Here is a 25,462-nt window from a genome sequence, read left to right as displayed (position 1 = left end):
GAAACTCTCATAACTTCGTGAATGGTTTTTTCTCACTTAGGGAAGTCTCGTCCCTTGTACGAGACATGATAACGGAAAAACTCGGTTAGTAATGAACTCATGTGACACTCTTTTCTTCACGTCGCACCGCAGTAGTGGGCGTGGAGGTTTAAATGAGGCTCACAAATCTCTAAAAAATAACCAAATATTTAGAATATATTACAGGTTCTTACTTATTTCAAATTACCTTATGCCGATTCTATTAAAATAACATAAACATAAACTAATAAAATGTAGAAAAAAAAAACTTCATATTTAAAATCTAACTATTAAAAGTTGGCATATTTTTAAGAGAAGATGAAGAAAATGAAGGCGTTGAGTGGTTAACAATATCGATGATGTGCAACGAGCTGCAATGCAGGTGATGGCTCGCAACATGCTGTTGATTAATGTTTGTGGAAGAGTGAGCAAGCAGAATAGTGATTTTTTTTTTTAATATTTTACAAAAGAATTTAATAGGGTTGTTGAAGTTTGTGGTCCGGTCTAGTCCCAAATAGATTCATTCCAATAATTTTAAACACTTTTAAAAAATGAGGCAATTAGATTAGTAACACAAGAGCCCATCCTCCTTTTAAAAAATAGTCTAAGTTTCATTATATTAATAAAATAGTCCACAAAACCGAAATTAATTAAATAAAATATTCCGTCAATTTAATTAATTTCGACCTGGTGAGTTATTTCTCTCATAAAATAAAATTATAGCCAGACCTTTAACAAAAGGGTAAAAGATTGACTAACAAATACTTGTTAAAAAATTGAGCTATGACTAGATCAATAAAGAAAATATAACAAACTAACTGTCCTAATATTATAAATAGAATTTTTTTTTTCCTGGAGATTAGAAATAGATTATTCAACTTACATAATCAAATGTAAATATCTTAAAAGATTATAAAGAAACCTAAAAAAAAAAAAAATACCGATTAAAAAACTTATACCGGATCGTTTAAAAGAATAGTAGATATTTTTTTTGGCATCTGATTTAAGAATTTAGGGTAAAAATGAACTAATTTGTTTATTTACGATACAATGCCGTAAATAAAAAGCAAATACATATGTGTACATGCGTCTTTGAGCCAATATTGGTGTAAAAAGGTTGGTTCAAGTGAATAGGAGAAAGATGATGAGAACTCGGGCCGTTTGGTTCGCTGTTGGTTTCTGTGCCTCGGGAGCAGCGATCTCCCAATTCTTCGGCAGAGATCTTCTCCGCGACCGACGCCTTCTCTACAACGATGTAAAACTAGCCCCTTTTCGAATCACAAGTTTTAAAATGTGAATTCACCGAATTCTGATGTTTTGCCGTCTTCTTTTCTACAGACAATCAAATTCAATGCTCTCGAACAAAGACTTGACAAGCTCGAGTCTTCATCAAACCCTTCTAAGGTATTCTTTTCCTCTCTCTCTCTCTTTGTAGAACTTTAGTATTTTGTAAAAAAAAAAAAAAAAAAAAAAAAAACTATATTAAGTTGTGCATTTAATTGGGGGTTTCAATCACGGATTGTTACATGGAATGGGAATTTAAGGAAAAATCCCATATTTCAACTATTGCTGGGGTTGGGTTTTTTGTGGTAGTGTGAGAGCTTGAGAATTGTTGGCCATGGATGTTATGGTTGAGTATCATAAAACGCAGATTGAAAAACACATAATGATTAGCTTGAAAGAAAGAATATGAGGCAACATAGTTGAACTACTATTTGTATGCAGATAATGTGCTGCTATGTGACATGAAACCATTGAAGCTGAAAAGCTGGCATTTTCTTGATAATTAAACTTGTTTAAGTAAATAAATCTCTATCTCACGTGTATAGAATATAGATATATTCAAGTATTTTAGCTAGGAACTCATGAGCTGTTAGTCTTTGTCCAATTGGATTTTATTCTAACACTTGGCTTCTCTCTATTTGAACCATCACATAGTTTGTGCAATATAAGAGTATCTTGTAGCTTTGTTATGTTGTGTTGGTATTATATAATCCGAGTCTTGTAATCGAGGATGCCTTGTTCTCTCTGACTCTATACAAAGTAAAAGTCTCTATTTTCAATAGAATAAAACTCCTTTTCTTTTTTCATTTGGCTCTCGTTTCCCTCTCATCTTCAGATTATCTTGTAACACACATGTAAAGGTCTATATCATTTACTTGTAACACATGTACAAGTATTATTATTGAACTTAGATAATGAAAGTTAATGAAAGTTGAATTCTGATGACTTTTGTTAAGCAGCAAGAATGTTCTCATGAACTCATGTTTCCTTTGGCAGGTTGACGATAAGCTACCTTTGTGAACCCTGAAAGGAGCAGCTGATTTGGAGAGGTAAATGCCGACGATGTGATGCAAATGAATTTATTTAGATGATTGATAGGAATAAAGAGGGTGAGAGAGAAATCCAGAGGTTTTTGTGTAAAAAGACTATTGTTTCCATTGAATCTACCGGCTATTTTTGCCTTCTAATATGTTTTGTAGTGAGATCATTGGAACTATATCATAGCACTCGATCCGTGGCTGTGAAAAGCAGTTTAGCTCGGTTAGATTGTCTGGTGGCGCAGCTGAGTATGGTGCACCACCCTCAGCTCTATCGGAAGGGCTTAGACTCAGATCCCAACAGAACCACTAGGAGTGTTTACGAGATTAGTGTAGGGACTCACCGTTTCACAACTTCGAAAGGCATGTTTGAGGGTTTAGAATTGCAAAGCATAGTTGTTTTGTGTGGATCAGCTTTATCATTAATCACATGTTTTGGAATCTGAGCAAGTCAAGGTTGCGACATTAAATCACGGTGGCAACGCCTGGTGCGGGAGAGTCTCGATGACTTGTAATATCATGGTTAGACTTGCCCTATCGACTTGGCTCGTTTTCAACTTGAGAAATTCATTTGAGATGGAGCAATCCTTCCGAAAACGTGACTGACTTGGTGGGAGCCAAAGCCTGAAAAAAATTATAGCTTTTGTTCCATTTACCCTATTTTTTTTTTTTTATGATATTAAACTGGGAAACATGTACCAGAGTTCAACTAAAATGGGCGACACTGAATATTGAAAGTTTGTAAAACTGGATCATAAGAAAAAGAATAATTGCATCATCTGTTACGTATTTAGTATCCAGTGTTATTATTTAGGAAAACTAGGTATTTAGTATCTAGTGTTATTATTTAGGAAAACTAGGAGTTTTCAATTATGGAATTAGGCTTTTATTTTCTGTAGTTAGGTTTTTAAATTATGCCTTTTTATTATTTCGAATTTAGATAATTAATTAAAGTTGTATTTATATAACTAGAGTTATGGTTTTGAGCCTAGCCCTTTAAGTTATAAGCTTATGTTTATTTAAGAGATCTTGAATTAATGAAAAAGCAACCAATAATCAATCCCCAAAAGTTTAGTCTCTCTCAAAGGATGGAATACTAAAATCAGTGAAAGATTGACAAAGCTCCCGTTTTGAGATCCAATCTCGGGTCGTATCAATTCAGTATTAGAGCCGCTCGTCGTGGAGGCTATCTCAAAGAAATTTCAGATAAGGTTGGTGGCATTTATAGAGATGACAACAACATTATTGAAGCAACGGTAGGATCTGATCGTCGCTCTTCAAGAGAAGCTAATGACCGTGGAGGCACACGTGAATGTTTTTTCATGGGGCAGAACAACAACCCGATCACCAAGGAGACAGTGCACAGCGAAAGGGCGGCGGTTGCGATAAAAGCCTTGCTGAAAATTTTCTGATCCAAATCAGAAAGCTGGCGACAAAGGACAAAAACACCAAAACCTGGAAGAGCAGGTCTCCGATGGCACATGTGGTTGGTCGGGTGTAATAGGGAATGACAACCCATTGGGATTGGGGATTGCAGACGGTGTCGAATGAGGCAAAGGCTTTGGGTTTTGCTCGACACACGAAACCAAAACCCAAAACACGGGGATTAAGGATCAGAGTGGGGCGACTGTCGGCCAGACGAGATTGCAAAATGGGGTCTAGGGCGAGCGAGAGTTGGTGGTGAAAGGACGGTGAAATTACGAGTATGCAGTCTCCGACGAATGATTAACCAATGTTTGAGTTAGGTTCCTGGCAGCGAAACGAGGTGTCAACGAGCTACTAGTCAAAGAGGCTCTGGAGTTTGAGCTGGAGGACATGCTCAAAGAGGAGGGGGAGTAATGTTACGTATTTAGTACCTAGGGTTATTATTTAGGGAAATTAGGAATTTTCAATTATGGAATTATGATTTTATATTTTGCAATTATGTTTTTAAATTATTCTTTTTTATTATTCCGAATTTAGATACTTAATTAAGGTTTTATTTATGTAACGAGGGTTATGGTTTTGGGCCGGCCCATTAAGTTATAAACATATGTCTATATAAGAGACCCTGAGTTAATGAAAAAGCAGCCAATAATCAATTACCAAAAGTTTAGTCTCTCTCAAAGAAGGGGAGGCTAAGCTTGGTGAAAGATTGGCAAAGCTCCCGTTACGAGATCGAATCCCGCTCGTGATGGAAAACCAAATGGGAGATGCGCTCGCTGAAATAAAGGCGTTGTTGACGGCCAAAGCGGCGAAGTTGGACCTCCGATTCGAAAAACTACAAGCATATTTCGAGGAGCGGCAGATCGCAGTTGACAAGCAGGTGGAAGAATTGGCAAGTGCGAGGAGCCCCTCGAGGGAAGGAAGCGCAAAAGGAAAGGAGGACGTTGACACCGACATCGAGCGGTTCAACGATCCTGAGGGTGAGCCGCAGGGGCTCGGAATTAATCGTGGGCATGGCGAAACCCTAGGCCGGCGCACCCGTGATGGTTGGGGATGCGGCTTCGGTCATGGCACGACTCCCAACGATGGCGGCGAGGTCTTCGGCGGAGGGAGTTTGGGGCGTGTGATGGAAGCGACACCTTCGACAGCGTGGAATTTTGCGGCAGCGAGTGGCTGGCTCGGGCGAGCGGCGATTTGAGAGTGAGCGACTTGCGGAGTTGCGAAATCGGTAGACAGGATGCTGGGATCGACAGGGGCTGAGCGGAGTCTGAAGGGTCAGCGACCACTTGGGTCGCAATCAAGGCAGCTTTGGTTGGGATGGAACCTTAGGGTTTTGTTCCAATCAGGGCTTGTGAGTCCTAATTCCAGGATTAGGTTTTCGAGGTCGCGCTGTGGTGGACGGGGGGGAAAGTTCTGCCTTACGTCCGACACGTGGAGACGAAGCTTGTTGGGAGATGGCCGGGGTGGTTGGAATGGTTAGGGCAACATGCATCTCGATAAATGTAGACTACCATCGAGGAGACGACCCAGAAGACCACACGGGTTACGACATGTAGAATGGAGCAACAAGAGGACACTATGGGCACGGCGGGATTGACCACTGTATGGTGTAGAACGAACTGAGAGAGGGGAAGATTGTGAGTGGCGCAGTGGGAGGCGTCCCTTGATTCCGAAAGATGGAATTCCCGTCCTATGATGGAAAGGGGGACCCGATCATATGGTTGCGGCAATGCAAAGACTTTTTCGAGGATTAATCGACCCCCGAAGAAGCCAAGGTTCGATTGACCACTATTAGCTTGACCGGGAGAGCTCAGTTGTGGTACCATGCGCTTGACGCAAGGTGCCTTAACTCTACTGGTACAAGTTCGCAGTGCGGGTCAACGTTAGGTTTGAACCCCCCCCCCCCCCCCCCCCGGCGAACGCCAATCCTCTTGAGGAGCTGACCCACCTGCGGCTCACCGAGTCAGTGGAGGACTATTGTGACCAATTCGAGTTTTTGTTAGGTCGTACTTCTGTCGTCGTTGTGGAAGCCGAAGTGTGGCACTTTTGTGCAGGGTTCGTCGCCATGTCGAGGTGAAGCAACCGATGGACCTTTGTCATGCAATGAACCTCGCCCGACAGTACGAGCTGATCTTTCCGGACGATCGACGGGTTCGCACCTTTTGATGATTGCCATAATTGACAGATAGGGCGAATGGACCACCGATGGGAAACAATCCAAGAGAAGGATTAGGGGCACCACGGCAACAAAGACCTGTAGGGGACAACCCGAAGCTGGGTTGGAAGAAGCTAACGAGTCAAGAGATAGCAGAGCGGCGTGCGAAGGGCTTGCAAACCAAAACTCTCTTTGAAGAACTATTTGTTCATGGCGACCTCTGCAAACCAAAACTCTTCCATATCGTCTTGATCGAGGAAGCAAAAGATTGAAGAGATGTTGATCTTGATGATGACGAAGTCCAAGCAATCAAGGGGTAGAGTACCGACCGAAATCAAGAGTTTTAGCTTGAAGACAAGCTCGGGGAAAGGGTTTAATGTTACAAACTCAACCATTACAAGTTTTATTTATGGAAATTAGATTATTTAAGTCAGAAATTAAGCTATTTAAATCTTACCATTACTATTTTTAATCATGCATTTTTATTATTAGGAATTTAAAATTTTAATTAGGCAATTAAGCTTTAATTATATTATTCCAAAATATTCCCTAAACCTACTTATAAATGGGTCTTTCTTTTATCAATAATAATCTCCAATCAAATAACTTGATCTCTCTCAAAAAGAAAAAAAAAAGTTAGGTTTCGATGGAGCTTTGCATTCTTAGTATTCTTATTTTCCAGCAATTAAATCAGTAAATCACAACGGCTCCCAACAGCAGCTCCCATCACGAGATCGAAATCCCGGGTTCATAACATGATCTTACAAGGGTGAGAAGAACAAGTGAGAGCAATGCCAGCATTTTGCGTTCTACCTATAACATCAGCGGCAAATTCATATCCATCAAAATCTGACGTTCCTAGGTGGAAAGAAACCGTACTCAATTTCTTGAACCGTCTGAGGGTCATTGCACTCGCAATTTTTTTCTCGACAAAGCACTAGAAATTAAGCAAATGCGATTCTAGATGCTTCGGCCCAGATTCCCGGTGGGTGTTTCTTTGGATTCCTGTGTGAATAAAGCTAGGGAGATATTCCAGGAATATGAGGGACGGCTGGTTCTTTCTCCTTTATCTTATCCACCATTATAGCTTGAGTTGTCAAAACTATCCCGGCGATGGAAACCGCGTTTTCAAGGGCACACCTCGAAACGCGACAAGGATCAAGGACACCAGCAATTGCCAGATCTTCATATGTTCCTGTCATAGCGTTGTATCCAATTCTCCAATCAGAAGTTCGGATCTTCTCCACCACTGTTTCTCCATCAACTCCTGCGTTAGCTGCGATCGATTTCGCCGGTGCCAATAAAGCCTGTGTGCCCATCCATCGGTCAAGAATTTGTCATTACATTCAAGACATGTAGGAGTTGGAAAACGAGAAGCTCAAACTAATATACTTTAATAGATAATTAAGTGCAGTTGAAAAAAAATAAATATGAAAAGGAATGATCTTATAGGAAAATAAACAGACCTTTGCAACAATATCGGCGCCTATTTGCTCTTCTTGATCATCAAAAGAAATTTTCAAGGAATGAACCAATTCCGAGAGATGTACGTACGTTGCACCTCCTCCGGGAACAACTCCTTCTTCCATGGCAGCGAACGTGGCATTCTTTGCATCCTCTATTCTGAGTTTTCGATCTTCAAGCTCTGCTTCAGTGTGCGCTCCTACCTGAATCAGATTCACATTTTTTTACATGCCCTTCAAGATAAAGTTATTGCAAAATGGTCTAGAAAAGTGTAGTAGTGGTGTTATCATGCTATATACCTTAATAACAGCCACTCCGCCACAAAGCTTGGCGATTCTTTCAGAAAGCTTTTTGGACAAGTGTGCATTATCTGTCTCTGCCAAATCCTTTTTAATCTGCAATATCCTTGCCTTAACTTCAGCCTGAGTAGAGGGATCAGCAACTATGGTTGTTGAATTACCAGTAATGGTCACTTTCCTTGCGATACCAAGTTGATCTGATGTAGCGCCTTCGAGGCTTAGCCCGAAATCTCCACAGAGAAAATCAGCACCTGGAAAATATGTGCGTTAACATTATATTTTAGGATAACTTTTATTTCTTGTTATTCCAATTGCATTACTATTTCATGGTTCGTTAGCGAGTCAGATGATAACGATGTGAGAAATCACAATCAGCTAGACACCTAATCATTCAAAAACCGGAATTCACATTTAGAACTACCAAAATGAAAAAGTTGCCCGAAATTTGCACCCTAACCTTCATGAACCGTTATAAACCTGGAAATATTAGGATCCGATCAATATTTTCTTTGAATTTCGTAAGTTATTCTGAGCTTGTCCATCACACAAGATGAACATTGATGATACATCAAAATTATACTTGGTTCATCATTTCATGGTAAAAAAACCCAAGTGTTGCTGATCTAGTGGTGAGGCCCTTGGTTTAGTTCCAAGAGGTCCTGAGTTCAATTCTCACCAACACCTGGGTACCCACCTAGCAATTGCTAGTGTTTGTGGGGTCAGGCAGGGAATAGTAAATTAAAAAAAAAATCATTTCATGGTAAAAAGTAATAAAGACGAGTTTTCAAGTCTAATAGCAACATGAATGAGTACAAGTTTCACCTGTCATTAGCGCAATATCTTGCAGAAGAGCTTTCTTTCCGTCTCCAAATCCTGGACATTTCACGACGGCAACATTGAGAAGACCTTGCATTTTATTTACCACGAGTGTTTCAAGTACTTTGGTTGAAATATCTTCCGCAAAAATTAACAAGGGCACACTCAATTGGGTAACCTTTTCCAATATAGGCACAATTTCTTTGACTGAAGATATCTTCTGATCAGTTACAAGGACTTTAGGATTGTCAAACTCCACGAGAGACTTTTCCTGATTGGTAATGAAGTGAGGGGACATGTAACCCTTGTCAATCTGCACACATCGCATAAATATTGTCTTAAGATACAAGCATACGAAAACAGGACCAATGGCGTTAAAGATATGCTTAAGAATTAAATAATTTCACAGGGATGATTTTCTGATTCAGTAACAAACAAAAGTTCCCTAATCTAATTGCAAGGAAGAATGATAGTGTTAAACCTTCAATTACAAGGGACTTCTTTCTCAAACTGAGGTTGTGACTATCATCATGATTCCAAAGAAACAAGATGTCTAAATCCAATGAAACACATTATGCATTAAAATGTGGTTCTTCTACTAAGAAGAAAATAAAAAGTCTATATATTTACCTTCATTCCTTCCTCCACCAACACAGAAGTTTCGAACGTTGAGGATGACTCAATCGATATCACTCCATCAGGCCCAATTTTTTCTATAGCATCAGCAATTAAATTTCCGACAAACTCGTCATTTCCAGCAGAAATTGTAGCCACAGCTGAAGAATTTCAAATTTTACCGTCAGTGCTAATAAATATCTAAAATTAAGCTAAAAAGTCGACGGACAATAAGACAAGGCACGACCTTTCACATCGTGCCGTCCTTTCACGGGAATACTTCTCTCTTTCAAAACCTTGACCAATTCCTTTACGGTCTTATCCATCCCTTTCTTCAAAGAAATCGGATTCGCACCAAAAGCAACGGCCAACATTCCGCATTTGATCATCTCTCGAGTCATTATAATGGCAGTGGTGGTACCGTCGCCAGCTGAATCGTTCATTTTCTTAGCAACCTGCCAAGAAATCACACGATATAATCACCGACCACAATATCATCCCTAAAAGTCAACGAAGCAAAACTCAGGGATAGAATTATGTCGCAACCGTGGATAACCTCTTGGATTAGCATTGCCCCCGCATTCTCGATTGAATCGGGTAGCTGTATGGATCGAACAATTGTGACCCCGTCGTTGATTACTTTTAGTGTATCACCCTCGGAAAGAACAACATTACGCCCTGCATAATTTGACTTTGCAGACTTATTAAAACATATTAACATATTATGTTGTAGAAACTCCCAAACATCTAATTATGAAATAAAAATCTATTTCCATCAATACGGTCTCTTTATTATTATTGCAGGAAAACAATGGAACCAAAGGTCAGGGTAACCGAGAACCATGAACTTACCAATTAAATCTTTACAACTGAATTTTTACAGACTTTTTATGATTCGAATGCACGACTTTCTTGATGTAAGACCTCTCGTCTCTAACTATTCTCAAAAGCTTTGAATTCGTTAACGCATTTTCCAGAGCGTGACACTAATAACCAGCAAGAAGGTCCATACATTTCAAACAGAAGAACCGGGTGTTCTAAATGAAATGCAAAACAGACCATCTTGGCTACACCGTCGAGTTCGATAGGAAACAAAATCACTAAAACTAGTGGAAATCAGCCAGCAAAAGCACAACACAACACTAACAAACAAAAACGACAGTAATATTTCTTGAAACCAATGCCTAGAGCGAAACATGTGTGTTCGGAGAAAAATTAAACTGAAATACCTCTAGGGCCTAAAGTAAGAGAAACGGCATCAGCAAGCTTATCAATTCCAGCTTGTAGGGCTTCTCTACATTCTCTACCGAAAGAAATCCTCTTTGCTCCTGCTTTTACCACAAAAGACGGTCTTCTCTGTCTCTGACTCTCTGGAATTCGGAAACACAGCCTCTGATTTCTGCACAGACCCTGCAACTAAAACACTACTCGTTATTCGGAGAGTCTAACTCTATTATAAACATACACATAGCTGAAAAACATATACATACGGGGAAGAGAGGCTTCGGAGGGAAGAGATGAGGAGAAGAGAGAGAGATTTGCATTTTTGTTTTTTTGGGCTTGATTCGATGCTCGTAGAGGAACGAGGCTCGGGGTTTTTGAGTGGAGTTCCGCGGGGTTTATGAGTTAAAAACACCGAGTCGATGAGTTTCGTTCGAGACTATTTCTGGCACGGTCTTACTACCCGAGCCCTACTTGAATATGAATTTGGTCAGATAAATTTGACAAATGGATTGGATGTAATAAAATCGAGTTGAATTTGCTATAATACCAACTCCACCCGATTGACATTTATTTCCATACCCTTATATTTATATAATATCTTCCGATTATACCACTTATTCATTATTTAATAATAAAATATTACTCCATAAAATAATTCAAAATATAAATTAACACAAACTTAACTTAATATTTATTAAAACAAAAATAAAATACAAAACAAATAACATAAAATAAAATAAAAAAAGTACAATTACACATCCGAATTAGAATATTCATCCCACAAATGGTCGATCAATGCATTTCGAAGCGCGATATGTGCATCTCTCTCTCTTATTTTTCTGTAGCGAGTGAAAAACTCTTGAAATCGTGTATCATCATTTTCCTCTAATTCAACCCCCAATGGTGGCGTTTCTCTGTTAACTTCAATGGGCACGCTAAGATCACGCTCATCCTCTATTATCATGTTATGCATAATTATGCACGTATATCTTTTAAGACATCTTTTCTCCAAAATCTTGATGATCCCGCCACAATTGCAAACCGTTCTTGGAGAACTCCAAATGCACGTTCTACGTCTTTCCTACAGGATTCTTGCCTCATTGCAAAATACTGATTTTTCAGCCACGTGGTTCTCGAATAGTTTGAACAATCGTAGACCATTTTGGATATATATTATCAGCCAAATAATAATCCATATTATACTCATCTCCCTGTATAACATAATGAGGGGGAGGAGCAATACCTTGAGTGAGATTGGAAAATAGGTGAGAAGACTCTAACACGTTGATGTCATTGTTCCTTCCCGGCATGCCAAAATAGGCGTGTCATATCCAAAGATCATAATCAGCCACACCTTCTAGAATAATTGTAGGTTTTCCGCTACGACCCGTATGTTGTCCGGCCCACGCGGTAGGACAATTTTTCCATTTTCAATACATACAGTCCAAACTGTCCAACATTCCTGGAAAGCCACGTTGTTGACTTATATGGAGAAGTCTAGCAATGTCATTAGGAGTTGGTGATCTTAAATATTTCTCATAAAATACCTCCACCATTGCTCGGCAAAACCTCTTCAGGCTTTCAATTGTCGTCGACTCTGCTATTTTTCAGTACTCATATGTGGCGTCTGCTGGAAGAACATAGGCCAGCATCCGAAATACAACAGTTATTTTTTGAAGTGGTGACAACCCAAGTCTGCCAGCGCGATCCACCCGTTGTACAAAATAGTTGTCGTGACTTTTAACGGCATCCACTATTCGTAGGAATAAAGAGCGAGACATTCGATACCTCCGACGGAACATGGTCTCATTGTACAATGGGGCCTCTGAGAAGTAATCGTTGAACAGTCTTCGGTCTGCACTCTGTCGATCTTGATTGATGAAAGCATGTCCTGGAATCGAGCCTCCTCTGTTGCGCTCGGTGATTTGGTCGGCGACATGTTGATTAAGATTTTTCATGATCGTGAGATTATTTTGGATAATTTGATGACATATATAGCATCCACTTGCTCGTCAATTTGAGCCATTTGAAGTAGAATATCGTCATCAAAGGAAGAAGATGAAGAAGATGAATTAAAATTCATTTTGAGAGATGAGTGATGAGAGATTAAGTGTGTTGAGAGAATGTGAATTAAAATTCATTCGAACTTAGAATATTTATAAGGTATTGAGTGTTAGAGCCGGTTCGGGAAGCGTGAGAATCTTGTAAGAGTGATGGCATTGAGTGGTCACATCACGTCAGACCCGGATCGAGAAATGTGAGAATCTTGTAAGAGTGATGGCATTGGGTGGTCACATCACGTCAGACCCGGATCGAGAAGCGTGAGAATCTTGTAAGAGTGATGGCATTGAGTGGTCACATCACGTCAGACCGGATCGAGAAGCGTGAGAATCTTGTATGGATTTTTGAGTGAGAAAATTTGCTATAAATAGTATCTTCCATAAGTTGTGTTTTCATCCAAAAATTTTCCGAGTAAGATACATTACAAGAAAATGACTAGCCGAGCTTCTGGATACTCTCATGAAGAAGACCGACCTCTTTGTCGAGTTTACATGGAGATTTCTCAAGACCTGTCATTGGTATATACCAATCATCTGATAATTTTTGGAGTCGTGTTGAAGATAACTACAACAATGCAAAAAAACCAACTTCGGAGATGCGTTCAAAGCGATCAATCCAGTCCCGAATCCAATTAATTGAGAAAGCTACAAGGAAAATGCATGCATGCATTCGACAAATTGATAATAGACACCCGAGCGGTGCTTCAACTGAAGATATTGTGAGTATTTTAACTATTTTTATCTTCTTTTTTAATTTTACGTAATTGTAATTGGTTATATCGACTTGCAGATGGATCAAGCTAAAGTATTGCTTGCAGATGATGAAAAATTCAAGAAAGGTTGGAAGTTTGATCATGTGTGGAACATCATTAAGAATTTTGAAAAATTTCAAGACGGAGCCTCAAGTGCCAGACAAACATCTCGAGGTTCGTGTTCTTTTTCGGAGTCCGAACAACAAACTCCTGAGTCTGTTAGACAACCATCTCCTTCTGAGAGACCGATTGGAGTGAAAAAAGCCAAACTAAAAATGAAAACGGATGACAAAGTAGCGTCTTCCATCAGCAAGCTTGATGAAGAAAATATACTACTTCTTGAGCAGCTGAAGAAAACAAGTGATATGAGGGAATGCCTCTTGGAAAGTATAGATAAGGCTAATAATTTGAAAACAATCAGAGAAGAAAATAAAATAATGAAAATGGATTTAAATAGAGTATCAGATCCTCATGTTCGTGCATTTTGGGAAGTTGAACAAGCCAAGGTTTTACAAAAGAGAGTCGAACAACAACAATCTCAAACACCACTTCCTAATTCCGATTCATATTCGCAATATTTCACCGGTCTTGGAGGATCCGACGCTAATCTCCCCGAGTATTAGTTTATGTATTGTAATTTTATTTTCAATTTTATTTTGTTGTATTGTGTTTTTTATTTTGTTTTAATGTCTTTTTTTTAGTTTTGCATTTCGATGTCGTTGTAATATTATTTCGTTTCGGTATTAATATTAATGTCATTTTAGTTTTTCCCAAACTTCAAATGTCAATGTTGTATTTTAAAATATTGTGGTCTTTTAAAATATTTAATATATAAAAATAATTTTTGAGATGAATATGAAATACTTTTATAAAACAGTGATAATTGAGTAAATAACAAAATTTGTAAGGACTAAATAACAAGTGAAAATTGTATTTGGCATGATGAACAATAATGCATCATATATAGCGCAAAACAATAAATGAAAAGCAGTTCACGCTATATTGGCGGTGTGTTTCACGTTCGGTTGGAGTGAATGAGAACACCAAATCACACTTATACAGCTCGGGTGGAGTTGGTCTAATATAGAGTCTTATTGTTAGTATATAGACGTTTGTTATGACTAAACTTATAAAAAGAGCAACTTTTTTTTTACTAGGAACTTATTGGCTTTATGGTGTGAAATTTTATTTTCTCGACCTCAAAAATAAAAAAAAATAAAAATATCAAGATTAAATCTCATAACCGTAAAATATGTAAAATTGAATTTATAACTCAAAATCGAGCAAAAAATGCTCTTTCAGCCCATTTTCCCTCTTAAATCTTTGGATTTCATCGAAAATCATTCGAAATCATCTAAAATCATAAAAAAAAATAATCCGAAATCATCTTAAATCATTGAAAATCATCTTCAGTCATCGGAAATCTTCTTAAATATTGGAATTTTATCTTAAACCATCTTATTTCATCGGAAAGAGCTATGAATTTAATCGTATTTCATCTTAAATCATCGTATTTCACCGGGAAAAAAAAATCAAATTCAAAATCTTAATTCAAAACCGATCCAAATCAATTCAAACCATCTAATAATATAGAGTCTTATTGGTAGTATATAGACGTTTGTTATGACTAAACTTATAAAAAGAGCAACTTTTTTTTTTACTAGGAACTTATTGGCTTTATGGTGTGAAATTTTATTTTCTCGACCTCAAAAATAAAAAAAAATAAAAATATCAAGATTAAATCTCATAACCGTAAAATATGTAAAATTGAATTTATAACTCAAAATCGAGCAAAAAATGCTCTTTCAGCCCATTTTCCCTCTTAAATCTTTGGATTTCATCGAAAATCATTCGAAATCATCTAAAATCATAAAAAAAAATAATCCGAAATCATCTTAAATCATTGAAAATCATCTTCAGTCATCGGAAATCTTCTTAAATATTGGAATTTTATCTTAAACCATCTTATTTCATCGGAAAGAGCTATGAATTTAATCGTATTTCATCTTAAATCATCGTATTTCACCGGGAAAAAAAAATCAAATTCAAAATCTTAATTCAAAACCGATCCAAATCAATTCAAACCATCTAATAATATAGAGTCTTATTGGTAGTATATAGACGTTTGTTATGACTAAACTTATAAAAAGAGCAACTTTTTTTTTTACTAGGAACTTATTGGCTTTATGGTGTGAAATTTTATTTTCTCGACCTCAAAAATAAAAAAAAAATAAAAATATCAAGATTAAATCTCATAACCGTAAAATATGTAAAATTGAATTTATAACTCAAAATCGAGCAAAAAATGCTCTTTCAGCCCATTTTCCCTCTTAAATCTTTGGATTTCATCGAAAATCATTCGAAATCATCTAAAATCATAAAAAAAAAAAAATCCGAAATCATCTTAAATCATTGAAAATCATCTTCAGTCATCGGAAATCTTCTTAAATATTGGAATTTTATCTTAAACCATCTTATTTCATCGGAAAGAGCTATGAATTTAATCGTATTTCATCTTAAATCATCGTATTTCACCGGGAAAAAAAAATCAAATTCAAAATCTTAATTCAAAACCGATCCAAATCAATTCAAACCATCTAATAATATAGAGTCTTATTGGTAGTATATAGACGTTTGTTATGACTAAACTTATAAAAAGAGCAACTTTTTTTTTTACTAGGAACTTATTGGCTTTATGGTGTGAAATTTTATTTTCTCGACCTCAAAAATAAAAAAAAAATAAAAATATCAAGATTAAATCTCATAACCGTAAAATATGTAAAATTGAATTTATAACTCAAAATCGAGCAAAAAATGCTCTTTCAGCCCATTTTCCCTCTTAAATCTTTGGATTTCATCGAAAATCATTCGAAATCATCTAAAATCATAAAAAAAAAAATCCGAAATCATCTTAAATCATTGAAAATCATCTTCAGTCATCGGAAATCTTCTTAAATATTGGAATTTTATCTTAAACCATCTTATTTCATCGGAAAGAGCTATGAATTTAATCGTATTTCATCTTAAATCATCGTATTTCACCGGGAAAAAAAATCAAATTCAAAATCTTAACTTTTTTCAAAACCGATCCAAATCAATTCAAACCATCTAATAATCATTCTAATCATTATTATATCCTACAATAATTCAAACATGAAATAAAGATGAAAATCTTACCTCTTTTTGTCATGTTGAGCGTCGGAATCCTAAATCCGAAAAAAGAGAAAATCATTTTATGTGAAAATAAGGGAGAGAGTGAAAGAAAGAAAAATGGGCTGAAATGACATTTTTGTTTGATTTTTTATTTATTTATCAAAAGTCAAATTTTAAATATTTTGCAACTATAGGATCTAATTTTGATAGTTCTCTATTTATTAGGCCCATAAAATAAAATTTCTCTTTATGGTGGTCTCATGATTTTTTGTGACATCATGAGACGTTCTTTACTTCTCGAAGTTACATATTTTGTTTGGAACTTTTTTTTTTTTTTTTTTTTGCTTTATAATTAACAAGTCTGATCTTTTAGTTGGATAAATGTTGTTTTTTTTTTTAGGGAAGATAAATGTTGTTATTCTCATGGAAGCGTTGTTTTTTTTGTCATGTAAACAATTTTCTCAACAATTTTTCTGTTTAGAGTTTTATTTATTTATTTTTTTCAGGTTTTATTGATCTTCGTGTGTTAATTCAGTTATATAAATAATCTCATATAATTGTAAATTTTATTTTATTAAGAGCTGTTTCAATCTTTAATTTTTTTTTTCTCATTCTTGGGCATACTATGGTGGTGGTATTGATGCGGATTTTGTGTTTTAAATCCAGTTTTTTTCTTTAGTTTTACAACTCTTTTTATATGGTATTTTCACTAATTTTTTTCTAAAAAAATTATGTAACTTTATCCTGAACGACAAATTTTGTTTTACCTACTCTAGTTTTATAAAAATAGTCCACACCCACACCCACACCCACACCATCACCATCACCATCACCATCAATTTTTTTTATAAAATTCAATAATTATTTTAAGGATAAATTACATTATTCCCCCCTCAACTATGACACTAATAACGATTCACCCCCTGATATATGAAATCTTACATGACAGACCCTGAAATCCTACATTGTAACGAAACTCAACCTTCTGTCAAATATTTAACAGAAGTATTTGACAGAAATTGTGATGGACTATGAATTTACTTTACTACCCTTAATTATTTTATTTTTTAAGAGCAATTATCATACAAACCTCACTTAAATCCCAATAACATACCAATCATCGCCACTATTAAAAAAAAAAAAAAAAAAAACCCCAAAACCCAATAAATACTCAGAAAAGAGAAACAGAGTGATTGAAGAGATGAAGTCCAATAACTATGGAGGCTGAAAAACAAGGCAGTCTCGTCAACTTCTCTCATTAACCAACCATATTGACCCTTTTTTTCTTCTTCTTCATTTCCATTTCTTTCTTCTGAAACTAAACCATAAGGCAAACAAATCCTAACACAAGGCTACTACTTCAGGGGGGCAACCATATTGACACCCCACGTCTCTGTTCCACTTCCAACTCCAAGTCTGACCAAGAAGTGAGAAGGCGAAGAAGAAGATCGGCAATGGCGGGTCGGAGAGACGTTCCGTTGATGAGAGACAACTCTCGTTCGAGTCACAGCCGCCATAGCTATCGGGATATTCATCGGCTGTCTCTCCGCTTCCTTCTTCCCCAAGGGCCTTCTCCTCCCAAACACCGCTTCGTCTCTCAATCGCCGCCTCGTGGATTCCATTTCTCAGGAAACTAGGGTTTCCGAACTTTTATTGCTCTGCCTCTGCTTTGCGATGCGAATCGAAAGCGTTTTTCTGCCTCTCGATCTATAGGTCGGTTTGGCCTGGACTTCATGCGAATCTCCAGACCGGATCAACATTCTGAAGTCGGAGTTCATCGCCGAGCAAGACAAGAGCGCCGATTTGAAGAAACAGATCAAAGAACTAACCTCGAAGCTCCAATTCGAGGAGCAACAGAAAGGCCAGTCACAGAAGCAAGTCGAGCTTCTCGGCCTCCGATCCAGACCCGACCCGTTCGGCTCCGTCAAGTCCTCCCGAACCAACCCGACCGTAATCCCGAACGAGTCAGCGAACCCGAAGCTCGCCGAGCTCCTCAAACGAGTCCAGAAATCGTACGGACGGAGAGGCAAACTCCACATCTCCTTCGTCTTCGCGCACGGATCCTTCACGGCGTAGATGTGCTTCCTTATATTCTCGTCCCTCTCTTTCGGATCTTCCATCATCCGAAGCCATAGAATTCGATGAAGAAGATGATATAGAAAGTCGAAGGATTTACCTGGTTTCAATGTCGAAGCTTTTTGGGGATTTATAAATAAAGTAATAATTTTTTTAATTGTACAATTACCGATTTACCCTTTAAACACTTGACAGTCGTTAATAAAACTTGACAAAAGGGTGTGTTCGTTACAATGTAGGATTTCAGGGTTTGTCATGTACGATTTCATATTTCAGGGGGTGAATCGTTATTAGTGTCATAGTTGAGGGGGGAATAATGTAATTTATCCTTATTTTAAATTTGATCGTTTCCGGACTCCTTTATTTTTACGTCTTACCTTATTTCTCTTTTTCAATACAAACCGATTGTCATTCTTTATTTTTTTTTTATGCTTATGGAAGTATTAATTACAATTTTGTTTTTCAAAGTTCCACTTTTATAAATAATGATAATTTCTATTCAAATTTCATGTCAAAAAAAAAATTCCTTAAATTTTTTTCAATAACTTAAAACCCGTAAATCATTTTCTCTATCCACGTTCTCTTGTTTTTATTAGCTTTGAAATTAATACTAGCTTTTCGTAACTTTTTGCCACATTATATATATATATATATATATATATATATATATATATATGTATGTATGTGTGTGTATTTATTTAGTGGAAATGAGGTGAATTGTCAAAATTTAAAAGAAAATATTGCATATGATTTAAATAAAAGAAAAAAAAACAACTTTAATATAGGAAAGACAAAACTTCTATTTCGGAAGATAATAAACTTCCATTGCGGGAGACAATAAACTTTGAAGTTGAGAGGTGAAACGGTTACCAAAATTTAATTAAAAAAAGAGTATATCTCATTTAAAGTTTAAATAAAATCACGTAAAATGTGGATAGTAAGCTGATTTAAAGTTAAAGGAATAAAAACAGTTAAAGACATGATATATATATATATATATATATATATATATATATATATATATATATATATATATATTCTTGAACGAAATTCGGCGACTTCACTTCGTCCTCTCTCTCTGAGCGTAGAGAAGATGGAATTTTAAAGAAGAAAATTAAAATAATGATAAGAACAAAGAAGCCGAAGAAAAAGTGGAAGCGGTTGATAATAAAAAAAATACTGAAATAATTTATAGTGGCTCAACTCCTGCATGCAAGAAATAGACGCCACGTTTTTGGCCACATATTAAATTTTGATTGGTTAGTTCGAACAGTAAAAGAAGAACGTAGAAGTGGAGGCGGTTGATTATTAGAAGGATATCTGTAGAAAACATTCACGAAATTCATCTGGTCCATGACCTCCACTGAAAATTAATAATAAGACAACTTATTTGAGTCATCTTTTCTTTTTCTCACCGCAGATGTGTGTTGAGATTCAAACAAGGCACGTGTAAAAGTTATTAGAATGAGTTAAAGCAGGCATGTTGAGGACCTGCTTGCTTAACATTCACACATATATGTAGAGGTATAGATATATATATATATATATATATATATATATATATATATATATATATTCATAAATATCATAATTTTTATCATTACACATATTATCACAAGCAATTTCTTAATTTTTTTTAAACATTTAACAATAATTAATTTTTTAAAAAGAAACGGTTGTCTTAATAAAGCAATAACTTCTCAATATACTTACAAATAATCTCATTTACCGTATAAAATCATTAGTAAAAATGACTTCTCTTTATTCATTTGTATTTTATTGCTTGTTTGAAATACTACGAACAAAAGACTCTTTAAAAAAATTATTAAGAATCCATACTAGACTACCTCATGGACGTCAATTTTTTCTTTGGTAAAATCAGTCTTTCCGATCCAGAATGTCATCTACTCATTGTTTGATGAGTGGTCTTGAACCCAGACAGGCTCGCTCCCTAGCTAGATAGATGTCACCAAGTTGCAACCACTACAAGCTCAACATCGATGCATCAATTTCAAAACCTTCAAATTGCATTAGTGTCAGAGCATTCATTCGCAACTCTTCTGGTTTGGTAATGGCTGCCTTGGCTTAAAGTCTTCCGGAAAAATTCACGATCATAGAAGCTGAAGGTATCGCTTTCCGCCTCGGGTTATCGCGGGCTTTGGAAGTGTTTTCGTCTATCCACTTTGTGGATTCAGAAGCTAAGATTGTGGTTCAAGGTCTCGAGAAGCTCTCTATTTTCAAAATGAGTTTGGTTTCATTTTGTCAGTTGTATCTAGTTTATTGTCTAATTTCCAGGAGTAAGTTGTCATACACGGTGGCTAACATGGTGTCCATAATTTAGCAACTTAAGTTCTTTTCATAGATGATAAACTCATTTGGATGGAGAATACCCCTCTATCGATAGAATATGTAATTAATTAAAAAAAACATTGTGATTAATAATAGATTTCTATTTCTAAAAACAAATAGAGTTTTATCGTTATATAATTATTTTCTTGTTAGATTGGAGGATTAGAAACATGACTATTGCGTTTCAATTGGTTGTTTTTGCATTAATTGTTACTTCATCAATCTTACTGATAAGTGTACTCATTGTATTTGCTTCTTGATACATTTTACTCTATTTTGAAGTGGGATTTAAATATTAAATTAATATATCCACTTACATTATAAATACAATACTCATTATATTTAAATATTTTATGTATAGTTGTATTGTTTTATAAAAAATTACACATAACATTATTTTATTTTATTCTAAATTGGTATATACATTAATTTTGAAATGAATAGAAAATATTCACACTAAACAAAGCTGAAAAAAAATATCAATGTACAAAGTGTTTTAGTACGATGTACTTTATTTTATAAATCATAAATATTATATGTATTGTGTGTTTATATTAGAAAAAAACATAAAGTTATGGGATACAAAAGATATAAATTCATATACATAGAGTACAGTGTAGTAAATAAATAAAAGTTATAAAATTATTTTTTAAAAAATAGAGGCATGAAGACGCTCTAACCTCAATAAAAATCAATTATAGCCCAACAATTCAATTAATTCCAAAATCTTTCATATGACACGGATTTTACTTGGACTATGTTTAGTATTAAGGTCAAAATAAAATATACGGCCTTCCTAGCTTTTATTTTAGAGATTTGTAACTAACTAAGCCACTTTAAACATATGATTTTGGATCTAGCCTATGTTATGTCGTCTTTTTTGCGAGGTAAAAACGACACCTCAAAAATAAAAAACGACACGCCAAGTCAATTCGTGGGGCCCAAGCCCACGAACAGAGCTCTTGAAGTCAAATCTCAAATCAAACTCTCGAAAGAAGTTCAAGCCCATCTTATGGATAAAATATTCATGTCAAAGTCACTTAAGATGAGCTCACAAACAAGGACCCAAAAAACCCCATATAAGCCACAAAATCTCAATTAAACCCCTTTCCTTGTCACCAACCCCCATGTGGCCGCCAACCCTTCTAGCTGCCAAGTCTTTAACACCAACTCCCCCCTGACGCCAACCTAAAGTGCCTCCAAGTTGGGTTGTCGCCAACCCTTACCTTGACGCCAACTCGGGTTGTCGTCAACCTTCACCTTGACGCCAACCCACAGTGCCTCCAACTCGGGTTGTCACCAACCTCCCCCTTGACGTCAACCTAAAGTGCCCCCAAGTTGGGTTGTCGCCAACCCTTACCTTGACGCCAACTCGGGTTGTCGTCAACCTTCACCTTGGCGCCAACCCACGGTGCCTCCAACTCGGGTTGTCACCAACCTCCCCCTTGACGTCAACCTAAAGAGCCTCCAAGTCGGGTTGTCGCCAACCTCCCCCTTGACGCCAACTCAGGTTGTCGCCAACTTCCACATGATCCACAAGCCTCCAAGGCTCAAACCAAGTCCCTTATGTACCTCAAAAGCACTATAAATACCCGTGTCACTCTCATTCCAAGGTAAGTTTCTCTCAACTTGGAAAAACTCTACAAAAATTACACCACGACTTTCTCTCTCTAGAAAACATAAAGACGAGTATAAAACGTTCACCAAGAACACAATACAACAGGACTAATGTTGAGCGTCGGAGCGCGCGCCGAGGGAAAACCCTCCGCGTCCCTCTAGATTCATGTTTTCTTGTGCTTAGGTGAAGGTACGAGGATTCAAGACCCAGTAAGGAACTCGAAGGATTTGAAGAACCAAGAACAATGAGCAACGTGAAGAACACAATGACGTGAAGACTCGAAGAAAGAGAGCAAAGGGTTGAAGGCAAGGTCAAGAGAGATTACGGGTTGAAAGCAAGGTTTTAGAGAGAGATTCAAAGGGTTGAAGACTCAAAGAAACAAAGATTCAAGAGCCCGACGAACGCGAGAAGCACGAAGCAAATCATTGACGAGACATAAACGACAAGAAGAGAAGAACTTCACCAAACTTAACCTACGTACGATCATTGAATCTAATCCTAGATCGAAACACGGACAGTTCTTAGTGCTAATCCAAAAACGCGATTAACAGCCTATATTTGACATTTTTTAGGGATATAGTCAAATGCCTTATGTGGCAATAATTAATGTCTGATTTGCCCTTATTTATTAACAAATTTGTCACTTTCTCTCTCATATTTTTTTTCAAATAATTTTTTTTTCATCAAAACTTCAAAAATTCGTATCTTTCTCATACCAACTCTAATTGAGTGATTTCATATCGTACAAATTCGTGGCGTCGAGATCTTCAAAAATAGACCCATTGTGTTTGATGAAAAATTATGTTTAATACATCATATTTACGTTTCCATTTATTTTTTTGATAATTTAAAAAGTTTTCAGTTATTTCCATATTTAAGGTAGTGACGTGATTTTTCTACATTTATGGTATTAAACATAATTTTTCATCAAACACAATGAATCTATTTTTGAAAATCTCGGCGTCATGAATCCGTAGAATTTGGAATCACTCAATTTCGAGTTCATATGAGATATATATGGTTTTTTGAAGTTTTTATGTAAAAAAAAATGTAGGAAAAAAAGTAGGAGAGAGAATATGACGAATTTGTTAATAAATATGGGCAAATTAAATCTTAATTATTGCCACATAAACCTGTTTGATATTTCTCTAAAAGTTGTGAAACGTAGGTTAAAAACAAAGTTCACAGTTTCATTTTGGCTATTTTGCTACACTGCCCTTTATTTTATATTGGGTGGGTTAGGTATCTAGCCCAAACAGCCCATTATTTTATAATTATAGCTCAACTATTAACATATTTAGGAAAGTAGCCAATTTGTTATAATATTCCAATATTTCAATAATAGCCTTAAGAGTTGTTATCATTAACTGTCAAAGTAAATAATATTAACGGTCACAAGAAAAATAGTAAATCTCATTACCCGTAACAAGAACAACAGTAAATCTTATTAACGGTAACAAGAACAACAATAAATCTTATTAACTTTCATCTCCGTCGTCTCCGGCGTCGGAATCCGAGTTTTCATCAAGGTTTCAAACAAATCAGATGAATTAGTCGAAAAAGAGATGGTTGAAAAAAAAATAATCCCTTTCTACCTTCAAACAGTCGGATCTGTGTAGCCGCATGACTCGCTGATGTTCGAGATCGTTTCTAGAGGAGGATCGTCACAGTTAATCGAGTTAACCTTCATAGTAAATCTGATTAACTATCATAACTAATATGCAGAATTGAACTTGTGACCTTCGAACGGCCGGATCGGTGCAACCGCAAGACTCGCCGATGTTCGAAATCATTTTCGGAAGAAATTTGTCACAGTTAATCAGATTAGCTTTGATAGTTAATCAGATTAACTGTGACATACATTTAATCAGATTAACTGTGGCATATATTTAATCAGATTAGCTTTGATAGTTAATCAGATTAACTGTCGAACGAAAAACCCTAGAATCTGAAATCACGTCTCCACCGCCGCGTGCGCCGGCCCCGCCTCCGCCGCCTTCAAGTTCGACACGCGATTTAACTCCGAATTCGGCGACCCGAGCGGCAAGCACGTCAGAATCAACTCGGAACCACCGGTGAGGAGAACCGGTGCGAGCTTCTCCGGAAGGGACACGAGGTGGTGGCAATCGAGTCTGAAGCTCCTTCTTCGGCGACGGTGAGTCTCCGGCGAAGATCCGGTGGATCGCAGATGAAGATTGTGGGATGGTGTTTGGGTGTGAGTGTGGTGTTTGAGTGTGGTGTTTGGGTACGGAAGAGGAATGTATTTTTGGGACTTTAATCAATGTTGGCTATCTTTTAAAATAAATTGATAGTTTAGCTATTATTTTAATCTCTCATCTTAATAAAGATTAGATACTAATAAATTAATATTATTTGTGCTCTCTCTCTCTCTCTCACATGCATTTTTATTATGTCTCGCATGGTGAGCTTATGAGAATCGGAGGTCTAAACCAATAGCATGAAATAAGATATTTTTATAAACAAACACAAAACAAATTTCTCATGTCATAATAAGAGATACCATCAAATAATACGAATCTTTAACAAAAAATATATTTTTCAACAAAATTTTCTAATCATGAGCCTTATCTTCAAATTCTCTACTTCAATATTTCTCATACATTTTTGTGAGAAACTTTCCAAAATCTCCCTTTGAGATTATTGAATCAAGCTTTCTCTCTTTTTTTTTTTATCATATCCCCATTGATATTTTTTATTAGACATAAACTAAGAAATAGTGATAACACACTACAATTAAAAAAAAAAAGACACGTACCAACTAATTTAAATATAGAAAACTAGAAAATAGCACATTTAGAGTTTTCTACTTTGGTTGGTATTTAGATTAGAGATTATGTTTTAGTATTTTTGCCGATATGTTTGGTTTTAAATTTGTATTTTCAATTTTGGTTAAGTACTTCTCATGAAATGTTTGAAATGAAATTTTCATATTTTTCTTTAATGCTTTTGTTTCTTTTTAAAATCTTTAAAATTTTGATTCGCCTTCGTATGATGTTTTAAAAAAGAATTACTCCAATTTTCTAAAGAATTTTCTAAAGTTTAAAAAGAAAGTAGAGTAAGACGGTCCGAAAAGTCGGGTCGTTACAACTTCGGCAC

At 36.3% G+C, this 25,462-nt stretch overlaps 3 protein-coding genes across 4 annotated transcripts; 2 read left to right on the top strand and 1 right to left on the bottom strand.

Moving 5' to 3' along the window:
- The first annotated feature begins 1,087 nt into the window (after positions 1 to 1,087).
- LOC149384890 (fanconi anemia group D2 protein) lies at positions 1,088 to 2,876 on the top strand. Its single transcript, XM_089626567.1, has 3 exons — positions 1,088 to 1,273; positions 1,357 to 1,422; positions 2,299 to 2,876. The coding sequence occupies exons 1-3, from the start codon at positions 1,160 to 1,162 to the stop codon at positions 2,320 to 2,322; spliced, it is 204 nt and encodes a 67-aa protein (XP_089482693.1). The 5' UTR covers positions 1,088 to 1,159; the 3' UTR covers positions 2,323 to 2,876.
- Positions 2,877 to 6,511: 3,635 nt separating this feature from the next.
- On the bottom strand, positions 6,512 to 10,801 carry CPN60ALPHA2 (TCP-1/cpn60 chaperonin family protein). 2 transcript variants are annotated; one of them, XM_089626904.1, is made up of 9 exons: positions 10,604 to 10,801; positions 10,343 to 10,529; positions 9,670 to 9,791; positions 9,361 to 9,568; positions 9,129 to 9,274; positions 8,505 to 8,811; positions 7,683 to 7,933; positions 7,386 to 7,586; positions 6,512 to 7,226 (listed from the first exon to the last, which is right to left on the bottom strand). In XM_089626904.1, exons 1-9 carry the CDS (start codon positions 10,655 to 10,657, stop codon positions 6,939 to 6,941), a joined length of 1,764 nt encoding a protein of 587 aa, XP_089483030.1. In that variant the 5' UTR covers positions 10,658 to 10,801; the 3' UTR covers positions 6,512 to 6,938. The 2 variants fall into 2 exon arrangements, with proteins under 2 accessions (XP_089483030.1, XP_089483031.1); XM_089626905.1 differs by having other exon boundaries at positions 10,343 to 10,523; positions 10,604 to 10,800.
- A 2,192-nt stretch (positions 10,802 to 12,993) lies between these two features.
- On the top strand, positions 12,994 to 13,772 carry LOC149384888 (uncharacterized). The gene is made up of 3 exons (XM_089626192.1): positions 12,994 to 13,116; positions 13,188 to 13,236; positions 13,291 to 13,772. The coding sequence occupies exons 1-3, from the start codon at positions 12,994 to 12,996 to the stop codon at positions 13,770 to 13,772; spliced, it is 654 nt and encodes a 217-aa protein (XP_089482318.1).
- Positions 13,773 to 25,462: the final 11,690 nt, after the last annotated feature.

Source organism: Urtica dioica, chromosome 9, assembly GCF_054948205.1.
Source record: "Urtica dioica subsp. dioica isolate 48M chromosome 9, U.dioica_male_clone48M_v1_H2, whole genome shotgun sequence".
NCBI classification, from domain to species: domain Eukaryota; kingdom Viridiplantae; phylum Streptophyta; class Magnoliopsida; order Rosales; family Urticaceae; genus Urtica; species Urtica dioica.
This window is presented reverse-complemented; position numbering and strand designations above follow the sequence as displayed.